The 25247-nt window shown below is 41.8% G+C and overlaps 2 protein-coding genes across 11 annotated transcripts in view; one reads left to right on the forward strand and one right to left on the reverse strand.

Moving 5' to 3' along the window:
* Positions 1-25247, reverse strand: part of ASTN2 (astrotactin 2) — a 959402-nt gene that overhangs the window by 244124 nt on the left and 690031 nt on the right. The window contains exons 1-2 of one of the 9 annotated variants that reach the window (XM_074395244.1): positions 2705-3031; positions 2193-2207 (exon numbers count right to left, since the gene is read on the reverse strand). The exons of 7 other annotated variants lie outside the window; for them this stretch is intronic. In XM_074395244.1, coding sequence (XP_074251345.1) covers positions 2193-2207; positions 2705-2783 — 94 coding nt within the window. In that variant the 5' untranslated portion in view covers positions 2784-3031. One more of the 9 variants, XM_039475067.2, reaches the window with a different exon arrangement.
* Positions 3271-23895, forward strand: TRIM32 (tripartite motif containing 32). Of its 2 annotated transcripts, none has more exons than XM_003925191.3 (2): positions 3271-3354; positions 13524-23895. In XM_003925191.3, the coding sequence occupies exon 2, from the start codon at positions 13602-13604 to the stop codon at positions 15561-15563; it is 1962 nt and encodes a 653-aa protein (XP_003925240.1). In that variant the 5' UTR covers positions 3271-3354; positions 13524-13601; the 3' UTR covers positions 15564-23895. The 2 variants fall into 2 exon arrangements, with proteins under 2 accessions (XP_003925240.1, XP_010334201.1); XM_010335899.3 differs by having other exon boundaries at positions 3272-3354; positions 13521-23895.

Raw genomic sequence — 25247 nt, forward strand, 5'->3', positions numbered from 1 at the left:
AAAAAAAAAAAAAAAAAAAAAAGGAATGTCACTTTCTAAGAGACCCAGGAACTTCAAGTTATCTTGGGACCTTGAGAAGAGAGGAATTTACCCAATTCAGGTATTTGAGGGTACAAACCCATGGTTGAGCTTAGTTTTTAAAAAGTTTTATCTGAGATTCCTCTTGGAACAGAGTTCCATCAAAGCCAATTTAAACAAAAAAGACCTTAAGTGAAAAATAATTATTCTTTCTGCACTTTATTCAAATAACCAGGCCAAATCAGTTCTATCATGATTTGTTTTTAATAAAAATGGGGTCCGGAGAGAGAAAAAATATGCTTCAAAAGAAACCCTATTGTTAGCTGCCCTTGAGTTTTTTCTACAATTTTGACTAAATCCTAAATTCATTGTGGGTCAGAAGTCCCCAAACTAATGCTTTCAAATCTTTGCTTTTAAAATTCAGGATTGTACTCCTCATCCTAGGACTCCGGTATTTACCTTATAGTAGGCTATTCACTTAAATGCTGTGCTAAAACTATAGATGAGAGTTATTGTCATGCAAGCCCAGCCAGGCCTGCATGAGTATGCTCAGACAGTTGCAAAGCAGTCTGACTCTCCTCACCTTGGGGTTTATTCCCATTCCCACTAGGTCCCCTGTCAGCAAAAAGAAGCCAGAGTGACCAATGGCATTTTTCCATTTTCATAACCTACACCTTAAGATTAAGGTGTTATAAAACCCAAAGGGAGGGACTGAAACTACCTTTGGAAAATTATGATTGAGACAGTGAAAGAGATATAACTGACTCCATCTTGCTGCTAACCTCCAAGCTGTCCTTGTTCATTCCTGGCATAGGCTGAACTAACTTTGGGAGAAACTTAGTTTGTAGTTTATCGTTTAAACAAAGACAGTAACAGCCCTTTCTCAAAGCAGACCTCCTTCTTGCCTGGGGACTAGATTGTCTTTATAGGACTAACATTAACCACAAAATTAGAAATTCTGGTTTAGGAGCCATGTAGCTGGAGGCTACAAGATGCTGTCCCTCCCTAAACTGCTCCTAAGATCAGTGCTTGAGGTATTTTGCAAACCCTGCACTTGATGGATCAGCTGGCACCACCCAGATCTATAAACTGGCTCATCTAATCTTGGGGGCCCCCACTCAGGAACTGACTCAGTGCAAGGGGACAGCTTCTACTCCCTATGATGTCATCCCTGACTAATCAGCATTCCTGGCTCACTGGCTTCCCCCTACCCACTAAGTTATCTTTAAAAACTCTGTTCCCCGAATGTTTGGGGAGACCAATCTGAGTAATAATAAAACTCCAGTCTCCCACACAGCTAGCCCTACGTGAATTACTCTTTCTCTATTGCAATTCCCCTGTCTTGATGAATCAGCTCTGTCTTGGCAGTGGGTAAGGTGAACCCCTTGGGTAGTTACACTGATACAAGTGGTTTAAGTGTTAAATAAAAATCTATTACATTAAAATGTTGAATAAAGATAAAAATAACATATTTTTAAATAAAAATAAAGTATTTAAAGTACTTCACAAAGATTATTTTTTAAATACCTCTGTAAGAAGAATTCTAATATTGTGCCACGATATGTCAAGGTATAAGATAAAAATGAGTGCATTTCCTAGAGTGTTTATTTTACTCTAAGACTTTGTGGGCAGTATAATAATTCATTTAACTGGTAAGTAATTTAAACATTAAAAAAGTCAAACACTTGATGTTTGTTTTTTTTTTTTAAGAGAGAGGAGAGTTGTTTTTTCTTTTTTTTTTTTTCTTTTTTTCAAAACACTTGAGATAGATCCCCAGGAATATTTTTAACACTCTTCTGTTATTAGGGAAACATCAGTATGTCTGTATTGATACATGTATGTGTATACACACACACACACACACGTAACATGTATATGTGTAAGACTATGAACAGTCCGAAATTTATACATTGGGCTGATAACTGTGGGAAAAACGAAGAAAGAATGCAAAGTCTCCCTAACTCGTCTGAGAAGGGAGTATGAGTGAGAAATCATTTGGCACCGCCTCTCCCTTATCCCCTACCTAATTACAATTTTTCAAATACAGTTTACCAAGTGCAAACTACGATAATATTGGTTTATCTTCATAGCAAACTTCATTTAGAAATTTAGAAAATGGGGAGAGAGAGTAAACAATGCTAAGAGAGTGGGTTCCCAGATACAATCGGGTACACATCTGGGCTCTAACACTTAGGCACAGGTTTGTTGTGTAACCACCTACGTTACACAACAGGTGTAGGCTAACCATCAGCTGCTTTATTTTATGAGGTCCTTAGGAGGATTTAGTGAGCTACGCACCTGAAGTCCTTAGCTGTAGCCAGACAGCAAGTATTCAAAGGTGTTCGTTATTGTTCTCCTTTATTGTTTTATCATTGCGCAAGGGTCGCATAGCTAAGTGGCATTTCAAATCCAAGACCATCCTACTTCAGACTCCTTTGTGCTCCTAAGCTGTGCAGTACGGTCACCTTGGAGAGCATGTGATTGTTCCCAAACTACCTCAGGGACTGCAGGTTATGGCCAGCCAGTCCTCTATCTGACCTCGCCCTTGCCAGACGCCTAGGTGCCCCAGATTCCCTCAAATCTCAGGCCAGACCACCTCCCACCGGGTAAGACTCCTCCACCTTCACCCCTGGCTCTCCAAAACTAGACGTGGTGTGGGTTCCCGGGAAGCTCTGTCTGCAGGGACAGTATTCCCCACGACTCCCTGTGCTGCCGACCTCCCAGCTGAGCAGGCAAAACATTCCTTTACAGAGCCCTGTGTTCATGGATAAAGCTAGGGCAGCGCTGTGTCCGAGCACAGAACATGGGGCCGAAGCACTGCCCTTCCCAGGGAGTCCCAGTTCTCGACTTCCCCAGAATGGAGGTTTGATTCTTCCGTCGGCCCATTTCTTTGATAGAAAAGCTGAGACTCAGCGGGGTGCCAAGGCTTCGTTTAGGACTACCCTGAAAGCCACCGTTTTGTGAAGGGGTAGACATTGGGACTGGAGTCAGAAACGCGTTTTGGGTTATCTCCTGACTTACTGAGTGAACTTGAGCAGGTCTGTGTCGCCCGTGGGCCTCGGTTTCTTCATCTGCACGAGGCGGAAAACTGGAAGACGTGTTGCTAAGGCCCCCGGGTTCTCAGACGAACGCTCTTCGCTGCAGGGCCGACTGCCCCCGCGCGCGCTCGGGCCCGCGGCACTACAAGCCCCAGCATGCCTCGGGGGGCGGGGCTCAGTGACGGACAGGGAGCTCTGCGAGTTGGCGCCCGGCAAGGGGCGCTCGGCGGCGCGTGCGCAGAGAGCGGCAGGCGGGTGGGCTGGCGGCGGTGGACTCGTCGGAGCCGCGGGCGGTCAGGTAGGGGGCGGGAAGGAGGGTTGGGGACCAGGGACCGCGGCCGGAGTCGTGGGCAGTGGCACAGTGGCGGGGCAGGGGGCCGTGCCGGCGAGCAGCAGCCGCGCCCGAATGGCAGGGTCTGTGGACCGGATCTGAGGGGCAGGACTGGGGTGGGGGTGGGGCTGCGAGGGGCAGGCTCGGGAGGGATTCGTGGGGCTGAGGCGATCCGGGGAGATGCGGCTGGGGGAGGGGAGCGAGGGGCTCTGAAGACATTTGCGTTTGCAGCATCTTGGGAGGTATGAGGTAATGTGGGGGCCCTGAGGAGGAACGGGGTGCAGCATGTGGGAGATGGGAGGGAATCAGGGCCCTGGAGGGACCTGGGTGCAGAATTTCAGAAATATGAAGGAACTGGGGGCCCCCGATGAGATTTGAGGGAATCTGGGGGCGCTAGGCATCTGGCAAGGACAGGGTCTGAGATGACAGGAGCAAGGTCTAGGGCGGTCCTCAGTGCTAATGAGAGAGGAGAGGGTTTTCGGAGTGGGATGAGGGTGAGATTGAGGGGATGGGGATGAGCTCTTGAGGGACTCTGTCTTGTTAGCAGGAAGAAGGGACCTGGCTGAAGTGTGAAGCCAGCACATGACATTCAGTGCGTAAGAGGAAGGAGCAGGGTTTGAGGGCGGCACAGTGCCTGATGGAATGCAGGAGATGGGGGGCTCGGAATGAGGGAGAGCAGAAATCGGAGGTGTGGAATTGGGGCGTTGAACTGAGGTGCAGGGCTGAGTGCAGCAGAGATTTGGAAACAGGGATTAAAGGAGCTATGTCCGAGGGATTTGGGGCATAGGAGTGAGAAATTGAAGAGGGTTGCAGTATACAGCCCTAGAGATTGGAATTTGGTATTGTTAAGAGGGTTGGGGACAGGGTTTGGAGAGGATTGAATCGTGGGGTAGAGATGTCCTAACTGGGCTATAGAATCAAAGAACCCTGAGTAGATTTGTGGATTGGTGTCTTGGGCTGCTTAAGAGATTTAAGAGATGTTCCTTAAATCGCTGCATGGGAGATAGAGGGAGTTCAGGGGACCCAAGGACCTAAAAGTAGTGTATGATATAGATGAGTATATGAAGATGAGCGGAGATCAGGTGTTGAGGAACAAAGTGATACATCTTCAGTTCAGAGATCCTGAAGGAGTGTGGTGATCCCTGTGAAGGGCAGAATCTTCTTCATTTATTAAACAAAGATCCGTTATCATGAGGCAGATATGGTATTGCCCCTAACTCCGCTCTAGCACCCCCAGCACACTGAAAATGGTAGGCTTTGAGGAAGAAGAAAGGAACTACTCAAGGTCATCTACCTAGGCCCTTTTTCCTTGTACCCACAAGCTGCAATAGCAGATAGAATGTAAGACCTCCAGGGGAATAAGTGGAATAATTAATCCTAACTAAGATCCATTACAGCTTGAAAGGGTGGTGCCTCTGTCAATGAGGTGTTCGGGCTCTGAGAGAGACAAAAATAAAAGGGAACCCTTATGTATTGAGCATTTAGCCCTGTGCCAGACTATAAAGCAGTGGTTCTTAACCAGGGGTGGTTTTGTCACCTTGGAGACATTAGGCAATGTCTGGAGATGTTTTTTGGTTGTCACAGGGTGGGGAATACTACTGACCTCAAGTGGGTAGATTAAACATGTTAATGTTTTATGTTAATGTTAAACATTTGACGATGCATGGGATAAGCCCCTGCCCCCCAATAAGGAATTATCCTGCCTAAAATGTCAGTACTGCCAAAAGTTCAGGCACTCTGCCCTAGAGTCAGATATCCTGGGTTCAAGCCCTAGCTCTATCTCTTCCTGACTTTGTGGCCTTGAATGAGTTACTTAACCACCCAGTGCCTTAGCTCTTCACCTGTAAAATGGGGTTTTGATAACAACCTATGTCACAGAATTGTGAGGATTTCGTGAAGTAAATTAGCATGCCTAGGATCTGGCACATAGTAAGTTCTCAAAATCTAGTAACTTTTAGTCCTATATCTACTTCTTTATTCAGTTTTCATATCCTTCTAAGTAGGCTCTGCTGTTTTCAGTTTTACACATGAGGGAACTAAGGCTTAGGAAGTGACTTGCCTAAGTTTCCATAGCTAGGAGTGACACAGATAAGCTCATACCCAAATCTCTGTAGCTCTGTATATTCCCTTTTTCCTTGCTACTTCCTTGCTAAGGCCTGCTTAGTCTTATTTTCTCAGCCCATTCCCCTCTAATGAAAAAGAGGATTGTCCAGTGAGTATCAAAGACTGGGTGGTGGGGGAGGGGTGGGAGGTAGGGGGGAAGGTGGTAAACCTCTCTGATTAGGTAGGGAGGCGCCCTGGACTTTGTTCTTGGTTTGCTCTCAGACCAAGACCAGGGGCTAGATAAGGAGAGGAGTTTGAGGTTACCAGGCAGAATGAGGTGCAACAGACTATGGGGTGAGGTATGGAGGCCATTGGCTTGAGAAAACATCTCATAGCAGGGACTGAGGCTTAAGGCATTCATATTTTGAAGGAGAGTAATTACTGTTCTGTGTGGTCTTTTTTGGGCTGCTTTTCCCTGGAACAAAATAATAGCATTGGCTCTATCATCTCCAGGACTAGCTACAGCGTTGCTAAAGCCAGTTCAGAAACAAAGCTAAACTGCATCTGACTGTAAGACTTAGCTGGAACATCCAAGCACATCCCTAAAAGAAAATATGTCATGGGAATTCAGTCAGCCCTGTCTAAACTCCTTACTCTGTTGCTAATTTCTTATGTTACTTAGACAAGTACTTGTCCTGTCAGCCTCAATCTATTAAAAATGCACATGATGATCATTTATTGAGTGCTTATTATGTGTGTTATCTTAGTGAATTCAATCATCCTGCTAACATTCTGGGTTTTATTCCTTGTTTACAGATGAGAACTTACTCAGGGCTACAGAGCAAGTGGCTAGGTTGGGATGCAAACCCAGTTCTGTCTTACTCCTATGTTACATTATAGTAGTTTTCTTAGAAGGCTTTTCCAACCCTTCAGAACCCCTATGTTTATGTCTGGAGAGTAGTTGGAAGCCAGAAGTTTGTAAGGCTCTTAAAGTAGATCATTGTCTATGCACAGTGATGTGTAACCTTTGTGACATTCCCTCCATCCTGTGTTTCTGGTAAAACAATCAAATTTAGAAATCATTTCTAGGAGCCCTTACCAACATCTCAGCCAAACTTTGTCTAAAGCCAGGAAACTATACAACATCCTTTAAGTTAGTGATTTTATGGCTGGGAGTTGAAAGTGGGATTTGAATCCTTGTTTTATTACTTACTGGTTTTGAGACCTTGGACAGGCTACTTTTCTCTGAGCATTGGTTTCCTTATTTTTGAAAAGGAATGACACATACTTTACATGGTTATTATGAGAATACGAGAATGTATAAAAACTGCCTGACAATTAGTAGTAGTCGCTTTAAGAGTGTTAGCAATTATGAGAGGAAGGCAGTGCTGAAAGATATCTAAGTGTTGCTTTGTCTGATTTATTTATTTATTTTATTTTTAAAATTAATTTATTGAGACAGGGTCTTGCTGTGTCACCCAGGCTGGAGTGCAGTGATAAAATCACAGCTCACTGCAGCCTTGATCTCCTAGGCTCAAGTGATCCTCCCACATCATCCTCCCAAGTAGCTAGGACCACAGATGCATGCCACCATACCTGATTATTTTTTTAATTTATTGTAGAGACGGAGGTTTTGCTGTGTTGCCCAGGCTCTTTGCCAGATTTTGCTAACCCTAAGTGGTCTCTGCTAGTCTCCCCAAAATTCTCATCCCATTTTGTATATTTCCTAGGATCTTCTTGATCCTTTAATCAAAATCTCATGATTAAATGGACAGATGTTATATGCAGAGAAAGGAACTGAAAGAGAGAGTGGGTTGAGGTGAGTTGGAGGTCCCTGAGAAAAGGCTATTGATTTTTCCTTTGTCTTGTATTCCTTGAGTCATATTGGCAGCATAGGTACTACTCATATGTTTGTGAAAGACACAAGAGAGTCTTTCTACATCCTGCAATTTTAGAGGAAGACAGAGACAACAAGCAAGCATGTTTTTTAGGAAACCCTGTTACTCATTTAGCCTGCTCTTGACATTGTTTAGCTAAAGTTTTCTTTATCTACAAACATACTTCCTTCTGGATGATTTTGTTTGCCCCAGACTGGTACAACTTCAGGAGCATGCCTGTATTTCCCTATAAGCCCCTACTTTTTGAGTTTATCTTAGTTGTCTGCAGTTGCGTTAAGTGACCTGAATAAATTTCATCAGAATCCTCTCCCACACACAGGACTGAATGTCAGGTGATGATGTCACTGACTTCTTTAAAGTCAGTCCAGCTAACCAGTGGCTTTTGGTGGCACAGAGATAGTTTTGCACTTGATTAGCATTTTGTTAGACTATATGAGGAATAAAGTTTAGAAAGCTGACATAAAAGGAAATATGATAAATCTTACAAAAAACCTAGTCAAACTAGCAGAGCATGTCAATAGCAGGATGGACCTTTATGTCTTGTGAAAGGAAATGCAGTATTTTACATGTTGTGTAGTTTTTAGGGACAAGCACTGTTTATGTCTGGTTTTTGCTCAAAATTTGTATCACCAGTACTTTTCACAGGGCCACCAGACACATAGTAGATGCTCAGTAAAGATTTATTTCATTAATTGCTTAAAGTTCTCCAGTTTTGCTGGTGGCCTAAGCCACGAAAGGCTGATACAGGTATAGGAAATAGAGACATCTAGATAACTACCCATGGTGGAGATTCAAGCATTAGATGAGGATTTGAAACCTTAGATCATCTCTAATCTTTTGATTCTGGGATCAGGTAAAACAATTTCTAGGAGGGCTCAGAATTTTTATTATTTAGATGTATATATCTGAGGCTTTGGGTACAGTCTGCTGAAAAGTGCCTATTCATTTCTTCTAATAGGTTGGGTGGCAGCAGCAGCAGTTGCTGCTCCTACTACTACTACTGCTACTGCTAATAAAAACTATTATTTATATGTAATTAATTGTATTCCTGGCTTAGTACTATATTTAGTGCTTTACACACATAATCTCATTTAATCTTTACAATAATCTTGTGAGGAAGATACTGTTTTAAAGCCCCTTTTAATAGATAAACTGAGAACTACAGAAGTATTGATAACTTGCCCACGTCTCCACAGTAAGTGGTAGAGCGCGAATTAAAATCGAAAAGCCTGATCCCTCAGGCCTGCTTCCTTAATCTGTATAATACTGCCCACTCCTAGTTCGTGTCCTTTTGTCCTAGTTCTGTTGAATGAGTTTCCCTCTCCTGGTCTTAGTTTTCTCATCTATTTTACAACTTGAGATTACTACCTTTTTTTCCCTTTTCTCCCAGGCTGAAGTACAGTGGCACCATCATAGCTCACTGCGACCTCAACCTCCTGGTCTCAAGTGAGGAGATTACTACGCATTCTAGCATTTCATACTTGAAATAGCTACAGCAGCTCATTTTCTGGGCAAGAGAAGTTGTAAATTCATTTACCCATCAGTTTTTAGTCTGGAGTCTAGCATTCTCAATCAGAACACTCAAAAACTGAGCAGCCCTTTTATTAATCTTTATGTGCCTCTATCCTCCATGAAAAGAAAGGTTCTTCATGCTTTCAGAATTCAGTTTCTAAACTGAATGTGTTATTAATACTAGTACTAGTTATTGTTAATGCTGTTTCTGGTTGGTATTTATTTAGCATCCTTTTATTGTGACCTACAAGTATCAGGCTAAGTACTTTATATGCATTATCCCTAGTCATTTCAGAACTCTTTTTGTAAACTAAGAAAACAGGTTTAGTCAGGTTAAATAAATTGCCTACTCCCCCACAGTACAGTACTAAGATAGGATCTCAGTTCTATGTAACTTTGGGGGTCATTTTTGTGTTTTGTTTGCATTTTTTACTATCTTGGTTACTCATTTCATGGGATGGGGAAAACCCAGTCATGCTAGAAAAGGCTAGATTCGTATGGAATATAATTATGTAATTTTTCTGAATCTTAGGGCAACAGGGGTAGACACAGCTTAAGGAGTAGATTCTCATTGGGAGCTGAAGAGATGTGCTGGTAAAGTATTGTGGGGGATGTGCAGTATTAATCATTAGATCAAGGGATGTGGGAAGGTGGTAAGCTGACGTTAGATGAGATGGGAGGTCAAGAATTAATGGCACAAAGTGCACAACAGGAAACAGACATTCAAGAAATCATAAAGAGAGCCAAGATGATAAATAGCAGGTTGGATATTCATTCTGATTGGTTGCAGAGTTGATAGCTGGCAGAAAATCGGCAGCTTACTTAAAGATTTAGAATGATAAGACAATTCCTTTTACTTGTGTAGTCTTTTGGGGAAACTGAAGTCAAACTGATCTTCTATCTGAGTTATTCTCAGTATTAATAATGACCAGATGTGCCTTTCTGGAGGAGACAGGCTGTATCTGCCTGTCTCTTAGCTCCATTTCGGGCTAGGATCCTTTACAAAGCACATGTTTTCAAGTCATGGAAATGGGAAAAGTGGTTCTGGCTTTTTCCAGGTCTGTAGCTATATTCATGCTTCATACTTTAGTGAGGGGAACACAGGTTTTCCTGGCAAAGCATGGCAGCTTTGGGGCAGGAATTAATTCTTGACATCCTCAGAGAGCTTGGTGAAGCTGTAGTCAGCTGAGATAATTTGGGGATGTGGAAATAGCAAATTCATTTGTTAAAGTTGATGTCTTAGAGAGGTAGAAAGCTTTTTAATTGAAGGAGTGATAAGATATTCCTGAAAGGTGGGAAATAATTGGCTGTTATTTTTGTAAGTTGGTACCCTTATTTAATAAGCTGATCTGCATTGCCAACTCTGAGAATAACACAGATGTCCCTGTGCATTGTAAGGTAACATTCTAGATTCAAACTCCAAATGTTGCCCTTAGTCTGTTGTCTCAGACAATAGAAGAGAGAACTGAAGCTATTGATTTAGCATTGAGAAGGGTTGCATGGACCCTGAGTTGAAATTTCTATCAATATGTCTATACTATTGCCCCTAGACACTTGGCATTTGAAAATTCAGCATTCATAGTTTCAGATATCCACATCAGACCTCATAGGCTCATGATATGTGGTAAATGTTACTTTGCTGAGGTATGGATTTGAGTCATAATGGATTGCAAGATTGCTGTGTGAGAGTGGGTCACTCAGCTAATAAATCAATCTATCCCACTCTATAGCAGCAGAATCTCATAACTATATTATTGTTCCTTCTCTCATATGGAGAAAATGCAGATGCTATAAGGCAGCATTCCCCAGAGCATGGTCAAGGGAACATAGTTATTCATTGTTATGTGACAGTAAAAAATAGCTTGAAATAATGTTGGGTTAAATAAAGTAAAAATATCTGTACTGCAAGGTTCTACCATGTTTGAGCTGCGTGACCTTGAGCAAGTTTTTCTGAATGTTGTTTCCTCATCTGTAACATTGGATAATAAAAATATTACCTACTTCATAGTGTCGTCATGAAAATTAAGAGAGATTAAGCATATAAAATATCTGTCATAGTAACTAGTACATAGTAGGCACTAGATGCATAGTTTCCCTTGCAGTACAAAGGAAGTGGAATTTCAGGGAGGAAGGATCGACTTTAGATAACTGTGCTTGTCTGCTGCTGTTTGTCAGATTGTATTCCAAAGCTAATGTGGTAGAAATTTGTTATAATATGAATCTCTACATTAACTCCCCTTCTTCTCTATGCCTGAAGAAAGAGTTGATGTCATGTGCAAAGCGTTCTTGAGCTAGATGCATTGTTCTTAAAATCAAGCGAACTTGCCCTTTACTTCTTCTTCTCTTTGGTGGGTGACCATCTGCAGATCACAAGACTGCACAGGTACAGCTATAGGATTTGCATATATGAAATGCTAAATTTATCATATGCCTCACCTTGCTGGACTTGTTCATTCTGATTTGGGGTATAAGTAGACAGTGACATAAGGCTACAGAGCACTGAGATCTTTCTGGATCAACTTCATAAGCATATCAAGAGGGTAGGAGTGTTCATAGTTGGTACTGGGTGAAGCAGAGGGTACTCAAAGCCAGAAATAAACTGCCTTGATAAGGCACTACTATTTTTTTTTTTTTTTTTTTTTTTTGAGACGAGTCTCGCTCTGTTGCCAGGTGCCAGGCTGGAGTGCAGTGGTGCTCTCAGCTCACTGCAACCTCTGCCTCCTGGGTTCAAGCAATTCTCCTGCCTCAGCCTCCCAAGTAGCTGGGACTACAGGCACACACCACCATGCCCAGCTAATATTTTTATTTTTAGTAGAGACAGAGTTTCACCATGTTGGCCAGGATGGTCTTGATCTCTTGACCTTGTGATCTGCCCGCCTCGGCCTCCCAAAGTGATGGGATTACAGGCGTGAGCTACCATGCCCGGCAGCACTACATTTTTTTAAAATCATCTGGGCTTGAGTCTTTAGTTGTCTTAGCTCTTTACCACTCCCCCACCATAATCCACTCACCTTTCAAATCTTACTGATTATACATCTGGATATTGCTCAAATGCACCTTTCTGTTTCCACCACCTGCTTCCGAGTTCAGAGTCCCCATTACCCCTATCTTCTCTGATTTGTTTCTCTACTCTACTCCAGCTTTGATCATATCAGCTCCCTGCTCCAAAACATTAATTGTCTCACTATGCCCTTGAAAATGAAGCTCAAAAATCTCATTTTTGGCTCTGAAGACCCTTTCTAATTATTCCCCCAATTTACCTTTCCAAGTCTGTTACTCTATTTCCCATGTATACTCCTGCAGTTTTAATCTAAGGATAATAAAAAAAGAGAACAAAAATTCATTTAGGACTTTTTTGGTGCAGAGCCATTCTTAGCACTGTATACATTCTATATTATTTAAATCTTACATTCTCTGTAAACACGGTATTAGTTCCATTTTACAGATGGAGAAAATAAAATGCATGGAGTTTAGATATTCTTCGTTTTCTTTCTAATACATGCAACTTCTTGTCCTTTCCCTTGCCTTCTAAACTTTGTTAAGGTTGTACCTTTTGCCTACTTCTTTCTTTTCCACGTATTTATGCATCTTTCCAGGCCAGTATCAAATGTCATCTTCCCTTTGAAAATTCTGTTTCCCTTCAAATTAGAATGACTCCTCAACCCCCATCAAACTTAGTTTTTATTTCATTTATAGTACCACTTTCTGCCTTCATTATTATTTGTCTACATGTCTTTTATAAAGTTTGAATATCTGAAGAGCAGAATCTGTATCCTGAAGACCTCTTGTATCTAGTACAGAACAAGATACCTAGACTTAGATGGGTGGATTGGTGAGTTAGGTAAGACGATAGATACATGGAAAACATGTATTTTCTGATCTGATGTTTTGCACTTCACCAAAAGCTAATCATCACAATTTTCTACTTCTGTGGATGATTCCTAGGTCCCCAAACATGACACAATAAACTCTATGACATGATTAAAAAAAAAAAGCCTCCACACTTCTGCTTACATGGTTTTCTTTTCTTAAAGTACCTTTATCCCTCATTGCTTCATTGCTTTCAAGACATATCTTAGGAGTGACACTGCTTTTGGGAAGCCTTCCCCAAGTCTGTTAGGTAGAATCCATCATTCCAGTCACCAATCTACCATGACATCGTGTGGACCTGCATGTTATACTTATTCCTTTTACTGTATGTAATTCTCCTGTGCTTTTCTCTTAGTGTAAATAAGGAGTTGTAAAATTCACAAAATAGGAAAATAATTATTAGCATTTATTACAAGTATACTACTTCCCTGGTGCTATACTAAGCATATCGTATTTATCTTGCTACTTAGCCCTTACAAGAACCATATAAAGCAGACACCATTACTACTTCTATTTTATAGATGAGTGATGGGGAAAGAGCTTTTGGAAGTTTGAATTACTTCCTTATGGTCATTGCAACTAAGTAAGCGTCTGAGACTGCAGAATCTGAATTATTACCCATATGCAGTGTTTCATCTGTTTAGTTTCCCTATGTGTCACCCTCACGTGACACATAATAGACCTCAGTAAGATAGTTGTTAAGTAAGTGAATGACTGAACGACTGATCATAGCTATCCTCTAAATGTTTCTTGAGTGAACTGATTTATATAGTCAGAGGAAAATGAATAATGGTTTCTTTTTCTCTTTAGCAGGAACTTGACCCTCTAGGGCATGAATACTGTGCTGTTCAGTTCTGAGCTGTGCTAGCAGTACCCTTCAAAGAAAGAGCAATGGCTGCAGCAGCAGCTTCTCACCTGAACCTGGATGCCCTCCGGGAAGTGCTAGAATGCCCCATCTGCATGGAGTCCTTCACAGAAGAGCAGCTGCGGCCCAAGCTCCTGCACTGTGGCCATACCATCTGCCGCCAGTGCCTGGAGAAGCTGTTGGCCAGTAGCATCAATGGTGTCCGCTGTCCCTTTTGCAGCAAGATTACCCGCATAACCAGTTTGACCCAGCTGACAGACAATCTGACAGTGCTAAAGATCATTGATACAGCTGGGCTCAGTGAGGCTGTGGGGCTGCTCATGTGTCGGTCCTGTGGGCGGCGTCTGCCCCGGCAGTTCTGCCGGAGCTGCGGTTTGGTATTATGTGAGCCCTGCCGAGAGGCAGACCATCAGCCTCCTGGTCACTGTACACTCCCTGTCAAAGAGGCAGCGGAGGAGCGGCGTCGGGATTTTGGAGAGAAGTTGACTCGTCTGCGGGAACTTATGGGGGAGCTGCAGCGGCGGAAGGTAGCCTTGGAAGGTGTCTCCAAGGACCTTCAGGCAAGGTATAAAGCAGTTCTCCAGGAGTATGGGCATGAGGAGCGCAGGGTCCAGGATGAGCTGGCTCGCTCTCGGAAGTTCTTCACAGGCTCTTTGGCTGAAGTTGAGAAGTCCAATAGTCAAGTGGTAGAGGAGCAGAGTTACCTGCTTAACATTGCAGAGGTGCAGGCTGTGTCTCGCTGTGACTACTTCCTGGCCAAAATTAAGCAGGCAGATGTAGCACTACTGGAGGAGACAGCTGATGAGGAGGAGCCAGAGCTCACTGCCAGCCTGCCTCGGGAGCTCACCCTGCAAGATGTGGAGCTCCTTAAGGTCGGTCATGTTGGCCCCCTTCAAATTGGGCAAGCTGTTAAGAAGCCCCGAACAGTTAACATGGAAGATTCCTGGGCCATGGAAGCTGCAGCCTCTGCTGCCTCTACCTCTGTTACATTTAGAGAGATGGACATGAGCCCAGAGGAAGTGGTTGCCAGCCCTAGGGCCTCACCTGCTAAACAGCGGGGTCCTGAGGCAGCCTCCAATATCCAGCAGTGCCTCTTTCTCAAGAAGATGGGGGCCAAAGGCAGCACTCCAGGAATGTTCAATCTTCCAGTCAGTCTCTACGTGACCAGTCAAGGTGAAGTGCTAGTCGCTGACCGTGGCAACTATCGTATACAAGTCTTTACCCGCAAAGGCTTTTTGAAGGAAATCCGTCGTAGCCCCAGTGGCATTGATAGCTTTGTGCTAAGTTTTCTTGGGGCGGATCTACCCAACCTCACTCCTCTCTCAGTGGCCATGAACTGCCATGGGCTAATTGGTGTGACTGACAGCTATGATAACTCCCTCAAGGTATATACCTTGGATGGCCACTGCGTGGCCTGTCACAGGAGCCAGCTGAGCAAACCATGGGGCATCACAGCCCTGCCATCTGGCCAGTTTGTAGTAACTGATGTGGAGGGTGGAAAGCTTTGGTGTTTCACAGTTGATCGAGGATCAGGGGTGGTCAAATACAGTTGCCTCTGCAGTGCTGTGCGGCCCAAATTTGTCACCTGTGATACAGAGGGCACCGTCTACTTCACCCAGGGCTTAGGCCTCAATCTGGAGAATCGGCAGAATGAGCACCACTTGGAGGGTGGCTTTTCCATTGGCTCTGTAGGCCCTGATGGGCAGCTGGGTCGCCAGATTAGCCACTTCTTCTCGGAGAACGAAGATTTCCGCTGCATTGCTGGCATGTGTGTGGATGCTCGTGGTGATCTCATCGTGGCTGATAGTAGTCGCAAGGAAATTCTCCATTTTCCTAAGGGTGGGGGCTATAGTGTCCTTATTCGAGAGGGACTTACCTGTCCAGTGGGCATAGCCCTCACTCCCAAGGGGCAGCTGCTGGTCTTGGACTGTTGGGATCATTGCATCAAGATCTACAGCTACCATCTGAGAAGATATTCTACCCCATAGGGGATGAGAAATACCAGTTTCTTCTGCTCCCTAGCCAACCTCCCTTCCCTTAGTTCTTGGTTATTAGTGGCTCATATAGAGTAGACTTGGCCTGTGTCCTGATTCCAGCTGGGTAGTTCTAGAACTTTAGAAGCTCCATCTTTTAGTGTTTTTTTTTATTATTTCCCGCACCCTGCTTTCCACCTAAATCTAGAGCTTTAAAAGATGCACTGCCCAAATAGGACACACGATGGTGTTAGCTGAAGTTTGATTAGCAATTAGGCACTTCCAAGGCTTTAGTAGAAAGAGCCACTTTAGCCCTATGTGCCATGTTTGACATTTGCCCTTGTATTAAATCCTTGATTTTTTTTCCGTTTGGCGTTGATGCCCTGGATCCATTGTTTCCTTCCTATTATAATGTGCTTCATCTGTGACACTTCCTCTTCAACTCTGATTGGATTCAGTGTGCATGTTTCAGTGGTATCTGCTCCACCTTTTCAGTGACATTTCAGACATCATGTTCCTGTAATATGATGTCTCAGTCCAATCATCTTCACTAGTGTGAAAGCTCATTCATTTAGTGCTACCAGAGGGGATACACAGGCCCTTTAGGAAGCAGTAGCTCTTGGCTGGAGGATCTATGCCATCTTGGATTGAAAATTGCAGATGTAACAGAATGGATTGACCCTAGTTGGTTGGTATTGACGACTTCAGCCTGGAAATTGCTGGCCTTTTAAAGAAGCATATATGGATTGGAATTATGCCAAAGCATGGGAAGCTGGGAATAAGCAAACAACTGCAGATAGAGTCAGCATACTTTAGGATAGTCATTAGGGCTCATCATTTTTCATACTACCTCTCTCTTCTGGCCTGTGTCTTTTGAATGTGCAACACAGGCCAGGGCCAACAAAGTGGGGAGGTGGACACATTTTCATGTTCATTACTAAAACAAAGAGCAAAACTGTTGGTTGGTTATTCTGTATTTTCCTCAAGTGAGTTCATACTATTTGGTTTCAGGATCTTTCCATTTCTCTGCCAAGCATTAAATAATTGAGAACTGTTTCTTCATCACTGGTGTTTATGTCTTTTAATTAAATACAGGATTTTGGAGATGATAAGAGGGATAACTTCCACTACGCCATTTTGCTTCCTTATCTCACACTGTGTTCTTTGAGAGTGTAGGTAGCTACCCCAGGTTAAAAATTCAGCCAAAGCCCTATTATGTAAAGATAATAATCCAGATCTTTCTCCCAAATACATGTGTACAGAATCATCCACCAAGGTTTACAGTCACCAATACCCTATTCTAAATTGAGCTTCTGCTCTATGTTTTATGTTTATAGTCATACAGTTCACAAAAAGGAAGTTAGTTTTGTTTTTAAGATCAGAAGTGAGATCAGAGTGAGAGAACCTGTGATGAGGTTCCTGAGGCTTTGATGTTTACTAAACAATGTATCTTAACTCTAGGTGCAGGGCTGATGCGAACCCGAAGAGCAACTCCCTTGCTTTCATGGAAACAAAATTTGCTAAAGTGAGCTGCTCAAAATTGTTTTTATGGTAGTAATGTTTCTTTGGCTTGTGTTGTAATAGCTGCCAAAGGTTAGGTGAAGAGGTCACCAAAATGACGTTGAACTAGTTTGTCTTGTTTTTTTATCTGGAGGAAGCCCCATATTCTGAAATTGCATCCGATTTTCAAAGGAAATTTTTTACCTCTCAAAGGGTAATTGAGAGGAAATCGATCTAATTAAAAGTGCATCACAAATGCCTCCACCAGTTATTAGAGCCACTTTATCTGTGGGGGCACCGAGCAGCAGGAGGTCCGTCTTTGCTGTCCTTGGGGGACTTGCTGAGGCAGTAAGTGGCTCAGGCCTTTGGCACACTGTTTGCAGTAGAGAAATAAATATAATATTGTGGGCTGACTGGAGGTAAATGAGGCCAGGAATCCTCCAGCTGCCCCTGCTTTTGGAAAGAGGTGCTATCACTGAGTAACATTCAGCATTTAGATCTCTACTTAACTAAACCAGTCATGCCTTTTCCCTCAAGTAAAGTAGGTGTCTGTTGGCTCAAAATGGAAGTGTGATCTGAGTGTTTTTTCTTTTTCCCCTTTGATGTGCATATTTTAGGCTGTGCTTAGTATAGTCAATTTTTAATTATCTGCCATGTTGAGTAAATTGCAGACTAGGGTCCCAAGAAACTACTTTGCTCAATTACAGCTGTTTTGTTGCTTTGTTTTTTAAAGCAGCAGTACCCTTGTCCAAATAAAGTCTTCTATGGAAGTCTATAATGCAAAGTAGATCAAAGAGCAGCTGCTCTGGTTGAAGCAGGTTTGTGCAGCTGGAAAATACGCTGTTTTCTCCCTTTACCTTACCTCCTGTGCTACAATTGCAAAACTTGTGAATCTACAGAATTCTTTTCTGAAAACCACTGAACTACAACATTGCTCATCTTCTACTTCTGTCTTATTAGTCATGTGACCTTGATCAAGTCATTTAACTCTTCCTCTTCTGGAATATAACAAAAATGATCCCTGCCTCCTAGAAGGGAATGAGATAACAGATGTGAAAATTCCTGGTTTCTTTCCTGGAATATTCAATAAATGATGGCTTTTATTCTTTAGTTGCTCAAAAGAGCTAGTTGCCTGGTGGTGGGAAGTGGTCCAACCTTGCAAAACAATTCCTTTCTTTCTTAACAGGTTTCTTTTTGGCGATTAAAACCTTTCTTGGGCATGTCTTTCCCCTCACAAGTCTCCAAATATATTGAGTTCATCTGTTTCTTTCTACTGTCTCTATTTCATATTCCTATTATCATATAAATAACTGTGTTGCAATTATCTGTCCATATATTTGAGCTTTATTGAGGGCTAACTAGCTACCAGCATGTAACATGGTGCCTAGTATAGAATATGTTCTCAGTTGTTTCATTGGTTCAGTTACTGACCTGACTTAATGGGACTCCAGTAACCTGAATCTTCCTACTGTAGCCCCCTTAGATTAATAAAAAGGGATACACAGACAAGCCCTTGTATAAGGTGTGTAAAAAACTAGTGGCAAACAATTGACTTACAGGTTGGTTAAGCCCCTCCCCTTTATCATTCTGAGTGGTTACATAGAATTTAAGGTTTTGGAGCAATGATTCATTCAGTATTTATTGACTACCTACTATGGGCCAGTGTACACTCCAGTCTGAGTCTGCAGAGGCGTACTCTGTTACTCCAATCAGTAGAATAAACATGGCTTGAGCTTCACAGTGTTCCTCTGGGTAAAGGCAAGCAATGCTTAAGTAGTTGTACTTTTAATCTAGTGCTAATTAATGGCCTCTTAAAAGTGAAGTGTTACGCTACTCTGTAGGAGGGAAATGAAAGGGGAAAGCTAGTTTGAGACTCGGGTCTCCACTCTGCATCTTACTAGGATGCTGATTTGCACTCAGGACATGCAGCCCCTCAAGGCGTCTCAAAACAAATTACAGATATGAAACAAATGTCTGGATGAATTTTACAAGCAGGGTAATGGGGAGGTAGAAGGCTGTATAGCAAAATTCACACTTAGACTACAAACCTATGGCTTTATCTTGTCAATATCATTAATATTCATGGGACACAGGCTATGTCTGAAGTTAGTGAGCTAGCTCTGGGACTGGCAATGTATTTTAGTGAGAAGATCACTGGACTTGGAGCCAGGCTTGTGTCTGAATCACAGCTCTGCATTTTAACTAGCTGTGTGACCTCAGGTGATCATCATAACTGAGCCTCAGTTTCCCTATCAATTTAAATAAGAATGTTGATATGTAACCAAACTCCCTTCTAGCACTATGATTTTAATTAACTTGTTAACCAATGGAATTGTTGCGCTCCCCCCAATATTTTTGCATAATCTTTGTTATAATTGTGTTTTGTTTACATTAGAATAGTAGAACAACAACAAAACTCTGAATCATCCCCACCTTGATACAATTGCTTCTCCATTCCATCTGTTGTGACTTTGTGTCACTTAGCTATTGTCACCCTGCTGAGCTACAATTTTCTTTGGTAAAAGAAAATGACAGTTTATGTTTTAAAGGGCTGCTGTGATAATTAAAATATATAAACGGGATAGTATATGTAAAAGTACCGAATTCAGAAAATGTGTAACTTCGATCATAGGGGGCAAAGGCATCCTTTCCTTCATGGTAAGCTGATAGACATTCACGTGAAAGCCAGGGGAGATTTTCAGACCTGTATCAGTGATGCAATAGCATGTTCAGCGCTTCTTGGCCTCTTAATTAAAAAGCCTATTGGAAGAAGAGGGATTGCTGGAGGGGCAGAAGCAAGACTCAGTCACAGCAATGTATCCCATTAGGAAAGCTGCAGATAAATCCTAAAGTCTAGTCATTTGCTTAATGTAATTAAGATGGTATCTTGACTCTTTCTGAGGGGTAAACAGAGCCAAGATTTTTAAAAAGATCTTACATATATGCACTAATATGTAGTACATCAAATTATATATATACACGCATATATAGAGAGATGAAAATTTTTTTTAAGATCCTAGAAACATGCATGTTTAGCTATTTCTTTAGATGGCTAGCTTCAAAGAAATTTTCTCTAGGTCAACATTTATTAACTCAAATAATTATAAAAATGAGAGTAAACCACAGAGCTCTCTGTTTAGTGGTTAAAGCTTGAGCTTTGTAAGCAGGGAGGCCTGAGTTTAGCCCTGTTCCCCTCACTTATTAGCTCTATGGCCATTAAGTCATTTAATCTCCCAGTCTATTGTCTCATTAGTAATGATTCTGTTTCACATTTTACTGCAGTATTGTGAAGAGATGATGGATATATAAATGCCTTCTAGCAGACTAAAAAGCATTTTTGAAATTACAGTAAACCAAATATGTCTTGAGAGTTACTTCATTTTTGTGATATAAAGATGATAAAAACTGGTCAGGAAAGTCTTAACACCTGCAAGCCCAAAGGAAAAGTTATTTACTGACTCACTGAAATCTTGATTAAAAGCATGAGGAGTTTGTATGAATGTGTCTAAGTCAAATTCATGTTTTCCCTATACAGATAAAACTGGGATTTTCTTTTGGTGATTTACTCAGTTTACCTGGTTATAACTATAATAGCATTGCATATTGTCAAAAAATACCAAAACCTGAGATTCCATTTATTCACTCACTTATTAAACATATTTAAGACATCTATTCTTTATTATTATTAGCAATATTTATATGACTAATGAATGCAAAGAAAATCAGTCATGAATTTTGCAGTAAAGTAGCTTGTGATCTGGCTGCAGAGATAAGGTGTATAAACAAATAATAAAAAATACAAGAAAGTAAAATAAATGGTAACAAGATAGAAATGGAGTGCTGAGTGTTTGAGCAAAGACTATTTCTAGTTGCGATCTGGTTGCTGAAGGGCCGTAAAAGAAAAGGGAATATTATGAACAAAGGTTCAAGATTAGGATGAAGAGTGAGAAGTCGGTGCCAGAAGTTTAAACCACCCCAGAATGAGAGGACATTAAATTCAAAGGTCTAAAGTGGTTGAGTCATAATTCAAGTGGTTCTCTTGTTTTTCTGCCCTAGTACATATGACTTACTCCCAACAGTACCCATGGCACAGTGAGGTTTCATACTTATAGAGGTGGTAGAGTTTGGATCAGAATCTCCTTAGAGTCCTGAGGGTGAAGGGCAAAGGCATAGTTTGAAAGTGTATCCTCTCTTCAATATTCTAATATATCTCCTTATGGGGAATCACTGATTGGCATTGTCTCAGAAATACATTTTCTGTCTTTTAAAAATCCTGAAATAACCAAATTTTTCTCCCCTCAAAAGCCTATTTGGTCAAATAAATGCTGTAAACTTAGTACAGCTTTGTAGTACAGTCTGACTCATTTGTTGATATCTGACTGGCTGAGTTTTCAAAACCTACCATTCCCCCTTCTGCCCCATATCTGGACATACCAGTAAGAAAGCTCAAATGCATCCACCTTTGTGGCCACTGGAAGTTCAAACCGCCTAAGAATCCTCACTGCAGCCCTACCTCCAAGCCACAAGGAAAAGCCAAGCTCTTCTCCTTTCCCTGCTGAAGCCATTCCTGGACCTGCTTGAGAACTCACACTCCTCTTTGTAGAAAGCCTCCTGTGAGTGATAGATCTTTTCATATCTATTTGGTCCTAGTGTAACATCACTTTTAACACTTAAACCAAGTTTTGGGTAAGGGGTTCAAACTCTCCTCTGTGGGATGACTGAACAATTGATGCAACAAGCAGAGGGTCTAGGAGATGACCACTACTATTGCAGGGCTTTCCTCTTGCTTTAGTTTGCTAACTGATTCTATTGCTGGCTAGAATTTCTTTTCTTTTCTTTTCTTTTTTTTTTTTTTTTTTTTTTTTTTTATCACTGCTGGCAAGCTCATGCTTTGTGCTGTGCTGCTTTGTGCTGCATTCACTGAACCTTACCAAGCTTATGTTATAGATGTCCTCAGCTAAGTTGGAATTTTTGATAATTGGCATTTAAGAACAAGAATAAAGTGGCCCTGGGTCATGTCTCTTGGTTCAGACTTACCTGTGTCTCTGAATTGTGTTTCTGGATCCCCATGTAAGCTGTGACTGTCAGGAGGCTCAGAGGAATGACTCTTACCCCGAGTCATTTTGTTTGTCTCAACCAGGTGTTGCCCTCATTGTACGGAGTGCTCAAAGAAAACAGTGACACCTGTGCAATATGCAGGCTGGTTGGTAGTCACTCATGGAGGAAGACCATGTTGAATGCTATGGCACACACTCCTAAAAGCAGATGGTTCACTAGGGACTTTAAAAATGCCTTTGCTGCTATTTCTGCCTATGCCACAATGGCTGCCCGCAGCAAAAAAAATAAATAAATAAAAATAAATAAATAAATAAAAAATCCTGAAATTATATCAAGGGTTACAGGGAAAAGCATCCATGATATCCCCATGGTATAGCCAAGTAGTTATTTCAAACAGAACTTAAGCACAGGGTCCTAAAACCCTATAAAGCAACTGTTAACATGGGAGAGACCCTAATTCTGATCATACGCATTTGCAACTCTGATGGAAGAATCTTATAAATATGAGCAGGATCGAGAGGACTCTACCTTCTCCCCAGCCCCTCCCCACACCATTACCACCACCATCCACCAAATGATACACAGTAACCACCAAAAGGAAAATAAAATAAACTTGGATACTGGGGGAAAGAAACAAAAAACTGAAACAAGTCCATAATCTGACCCAACAGGAAATCCAAAATTAAAGAATTTATGCAAAAACAGCAAAACCAGATAAAAGGTTACTATTTGGCTTTTGTACCTCTACAACCTGGATTCTGAATTAACTTTTAACGTCTGAAATGTACCGGTTGTCAAACCCTCATGGCCTTAATATTGGGTTTCAAATTATCCCTGGGATTCCCCTAAATTTAAACAAAGTACCCCTATAATCTTAGTGGAGTTAACTGAGGATATTTCAGGACATGTTAGTAAGACAAATAGGTATGCCTCATCTTAATCAGAACTATTGCCCTGCCTAAATTCCCCATACCCATAGCACCCATGAACCTAAAATATCCCATAGTGGGCATAGATGCTCTAACCCAATGAGCAATAAATTAAAACTGAATTAAGTCTTTGGCACTTACAAATCAGCTTGCCAAAATAGGATGGCATGGACCTTCCCCTCCTTCATTATTTAAAATCGTTAATATGGCCCAATTTAAATTAAAACAGGGTCTTTGAGGTATGAAACCCATAAACCAGACCTATTTAGAAAAGTGTGATTATCCCCACTGCTTCACCGTTTAATGGCCCAATGTAGCCTGTTCAGAAACCTAGAAAGAATGAATGGCATCTCACAGTAGATTACTGCCGTCTTAATGCTGAAGTTCTAGCCAATAAGGCTCCCATATCAAATATTATTAAAATAACTAACTTGATCTAATCAACAACTGGTAAATACTTTTAAGTCATAGATATGGCTAATATTTTAACTGCCACTTAGCTACAATTTGTCTTCACCATCAAAGGGGCTCAATATTCTTTTACTCAGCTACCCATGGAGTAACAACAGCCAGTCCTTCACACAGTCTGCAGACAAGACCTTAACCACACCTAACTTTCCTCAGGAGCACAGTAAGGACATTGATCATACTGAACACATCATGCTCCAAGAACACTCATTTGGTACACTTGCTGAGGACATACAAATAGTCACAAAAGAGCTCACTAAAAAGAATGGACCATTACCTCACACGTAGTACTAAGTCCGTCCACCTTGGTTAAATTCCTGAAAGCTATTTAAGCTGAGGGCCATTCTATCCCTGACACTTGCAAGAAGCAGCATTCACAATTTATTTAAAAGGCCAATAGGTTTTAGTCTATTCTGAGTTCTGGAGACAGCATATTTCTCATTTACAAATTTTACTTAAACCCATTTATGCTATTACTTAAGCCCATTTATGAATTATAATACAACAGGCACTGCAATTAATAACCCCAGTGAGTCCTTTACATAGAGGCTTTAAGCAACCTCCTCTCATGCTGCCTGAAGTCTCTGGCCCACACTTGATGTCCCTAAGTTGCCCACAGGCATGTTGTGCAAGAAATTGTCCCTTCAGCCCCATGCTATATGCCATTAGAGCACAATTGCTGGCTGCATAGTGGGCTCTCACAGACACAGGCTGGTTGTCACAGGCCCTCAGCCTGTGACTCTTTATACCAGCTGCCCATTATCCCTTGGCTTGTGAAATCAGCATCCTAAAAGTTCAGCACAGCCACTGAAGTTTCCTTGCTGTAGCACAGAGCCAAACCTGGCATATTTCATCTATAGGAAACAGTCCCCCACCACCATCCTCAGCCCCTTGCTGGATGCCATGGTGCTGGTAAAAGTCATCCCCCTTCCCAAACCCTTTGGATATCTGTGGAGGTCCTTGCAATCAACGGAGTGAAGAGTAAAGTGAGTTTATCCACTTTACAGATGGTATCACTACAATTGTATGTGATGGAACTTGCTGGAAAGTTTCTGATCTTTATCCCATAACTGGGACATACCTGATAATGAGACAGAACCCGAGTCAGCACAACTGGCCAAACTTATGCAGTCCTTTTAGCAATGAATACCCTGACCAACAGTTAGCCTCATGTGCACAGTTCTACAGACTCTTGAACCATTGCCAGTGACTTGCTCATCTATCTGCTCCAGCCAATAGCAGCAAAAACAGTTCTCTATCCAAGGTTGCCTCTTTGGATTAAATAACTCTGTGACTCTCTTGCCTCATAGATATATACTTATACTCAAAGTATAAGTCAAGGTCGGCTCTGCTTATAATAAATCCACAATAAAAGGCATCATTAACACTTCAGCCCCTTCAGTATTCTAGAAACTATTAATAGTGACCAACGCATTTGTTTCCCTTCTCAAAATACGTAATGCTGGGCTCTTGTACAAGACATTTAATGGAATGTTCACCTCCCTTACCGGCCTCAGGCTGCAAGCCCCATAGAAAGCCATAATGGTTTACCTAAACAAATTCAAGGTCAATTAAATGAAACATGCCACATTTCAGTCATCAGTCAAATATCAGGGATGAATTCTAATAAAGATTCTGAGTCCATTGTTGGTATTTGACTGCTAGCAGCTTTCAAATTCTACTCACGCCCTCTTCTCCTTCAGCCTCACATCTGGGCAAGCTGATAAGAAAGCCTAGGTAGGCC

Source organism: Saimiri boliviensis, chromosome 2 (assembly GCF_048565385.1).
Source record: "Saimiri boliviensis isolate mSaiBol1 chromosome 2, mSaiBol1.pri, whole genome shotgun sequence".
Classification (NCBI taxonomy): domain Eukaryota; kingdom Metazoa; phylum Chordata; class Mammalia; order Primates; family Cebidae; genus Saimiri; species Saimiri boliviensis.

Coding starts and splice junctions, on each gene's coding strand:
- TRIM32 (XM_003925191.3), top strand. CDS start 13,602: ATGGCTGCAGCAGCAGCTTCTCACCTGAACCTGGATGCCCTCCGGGAA.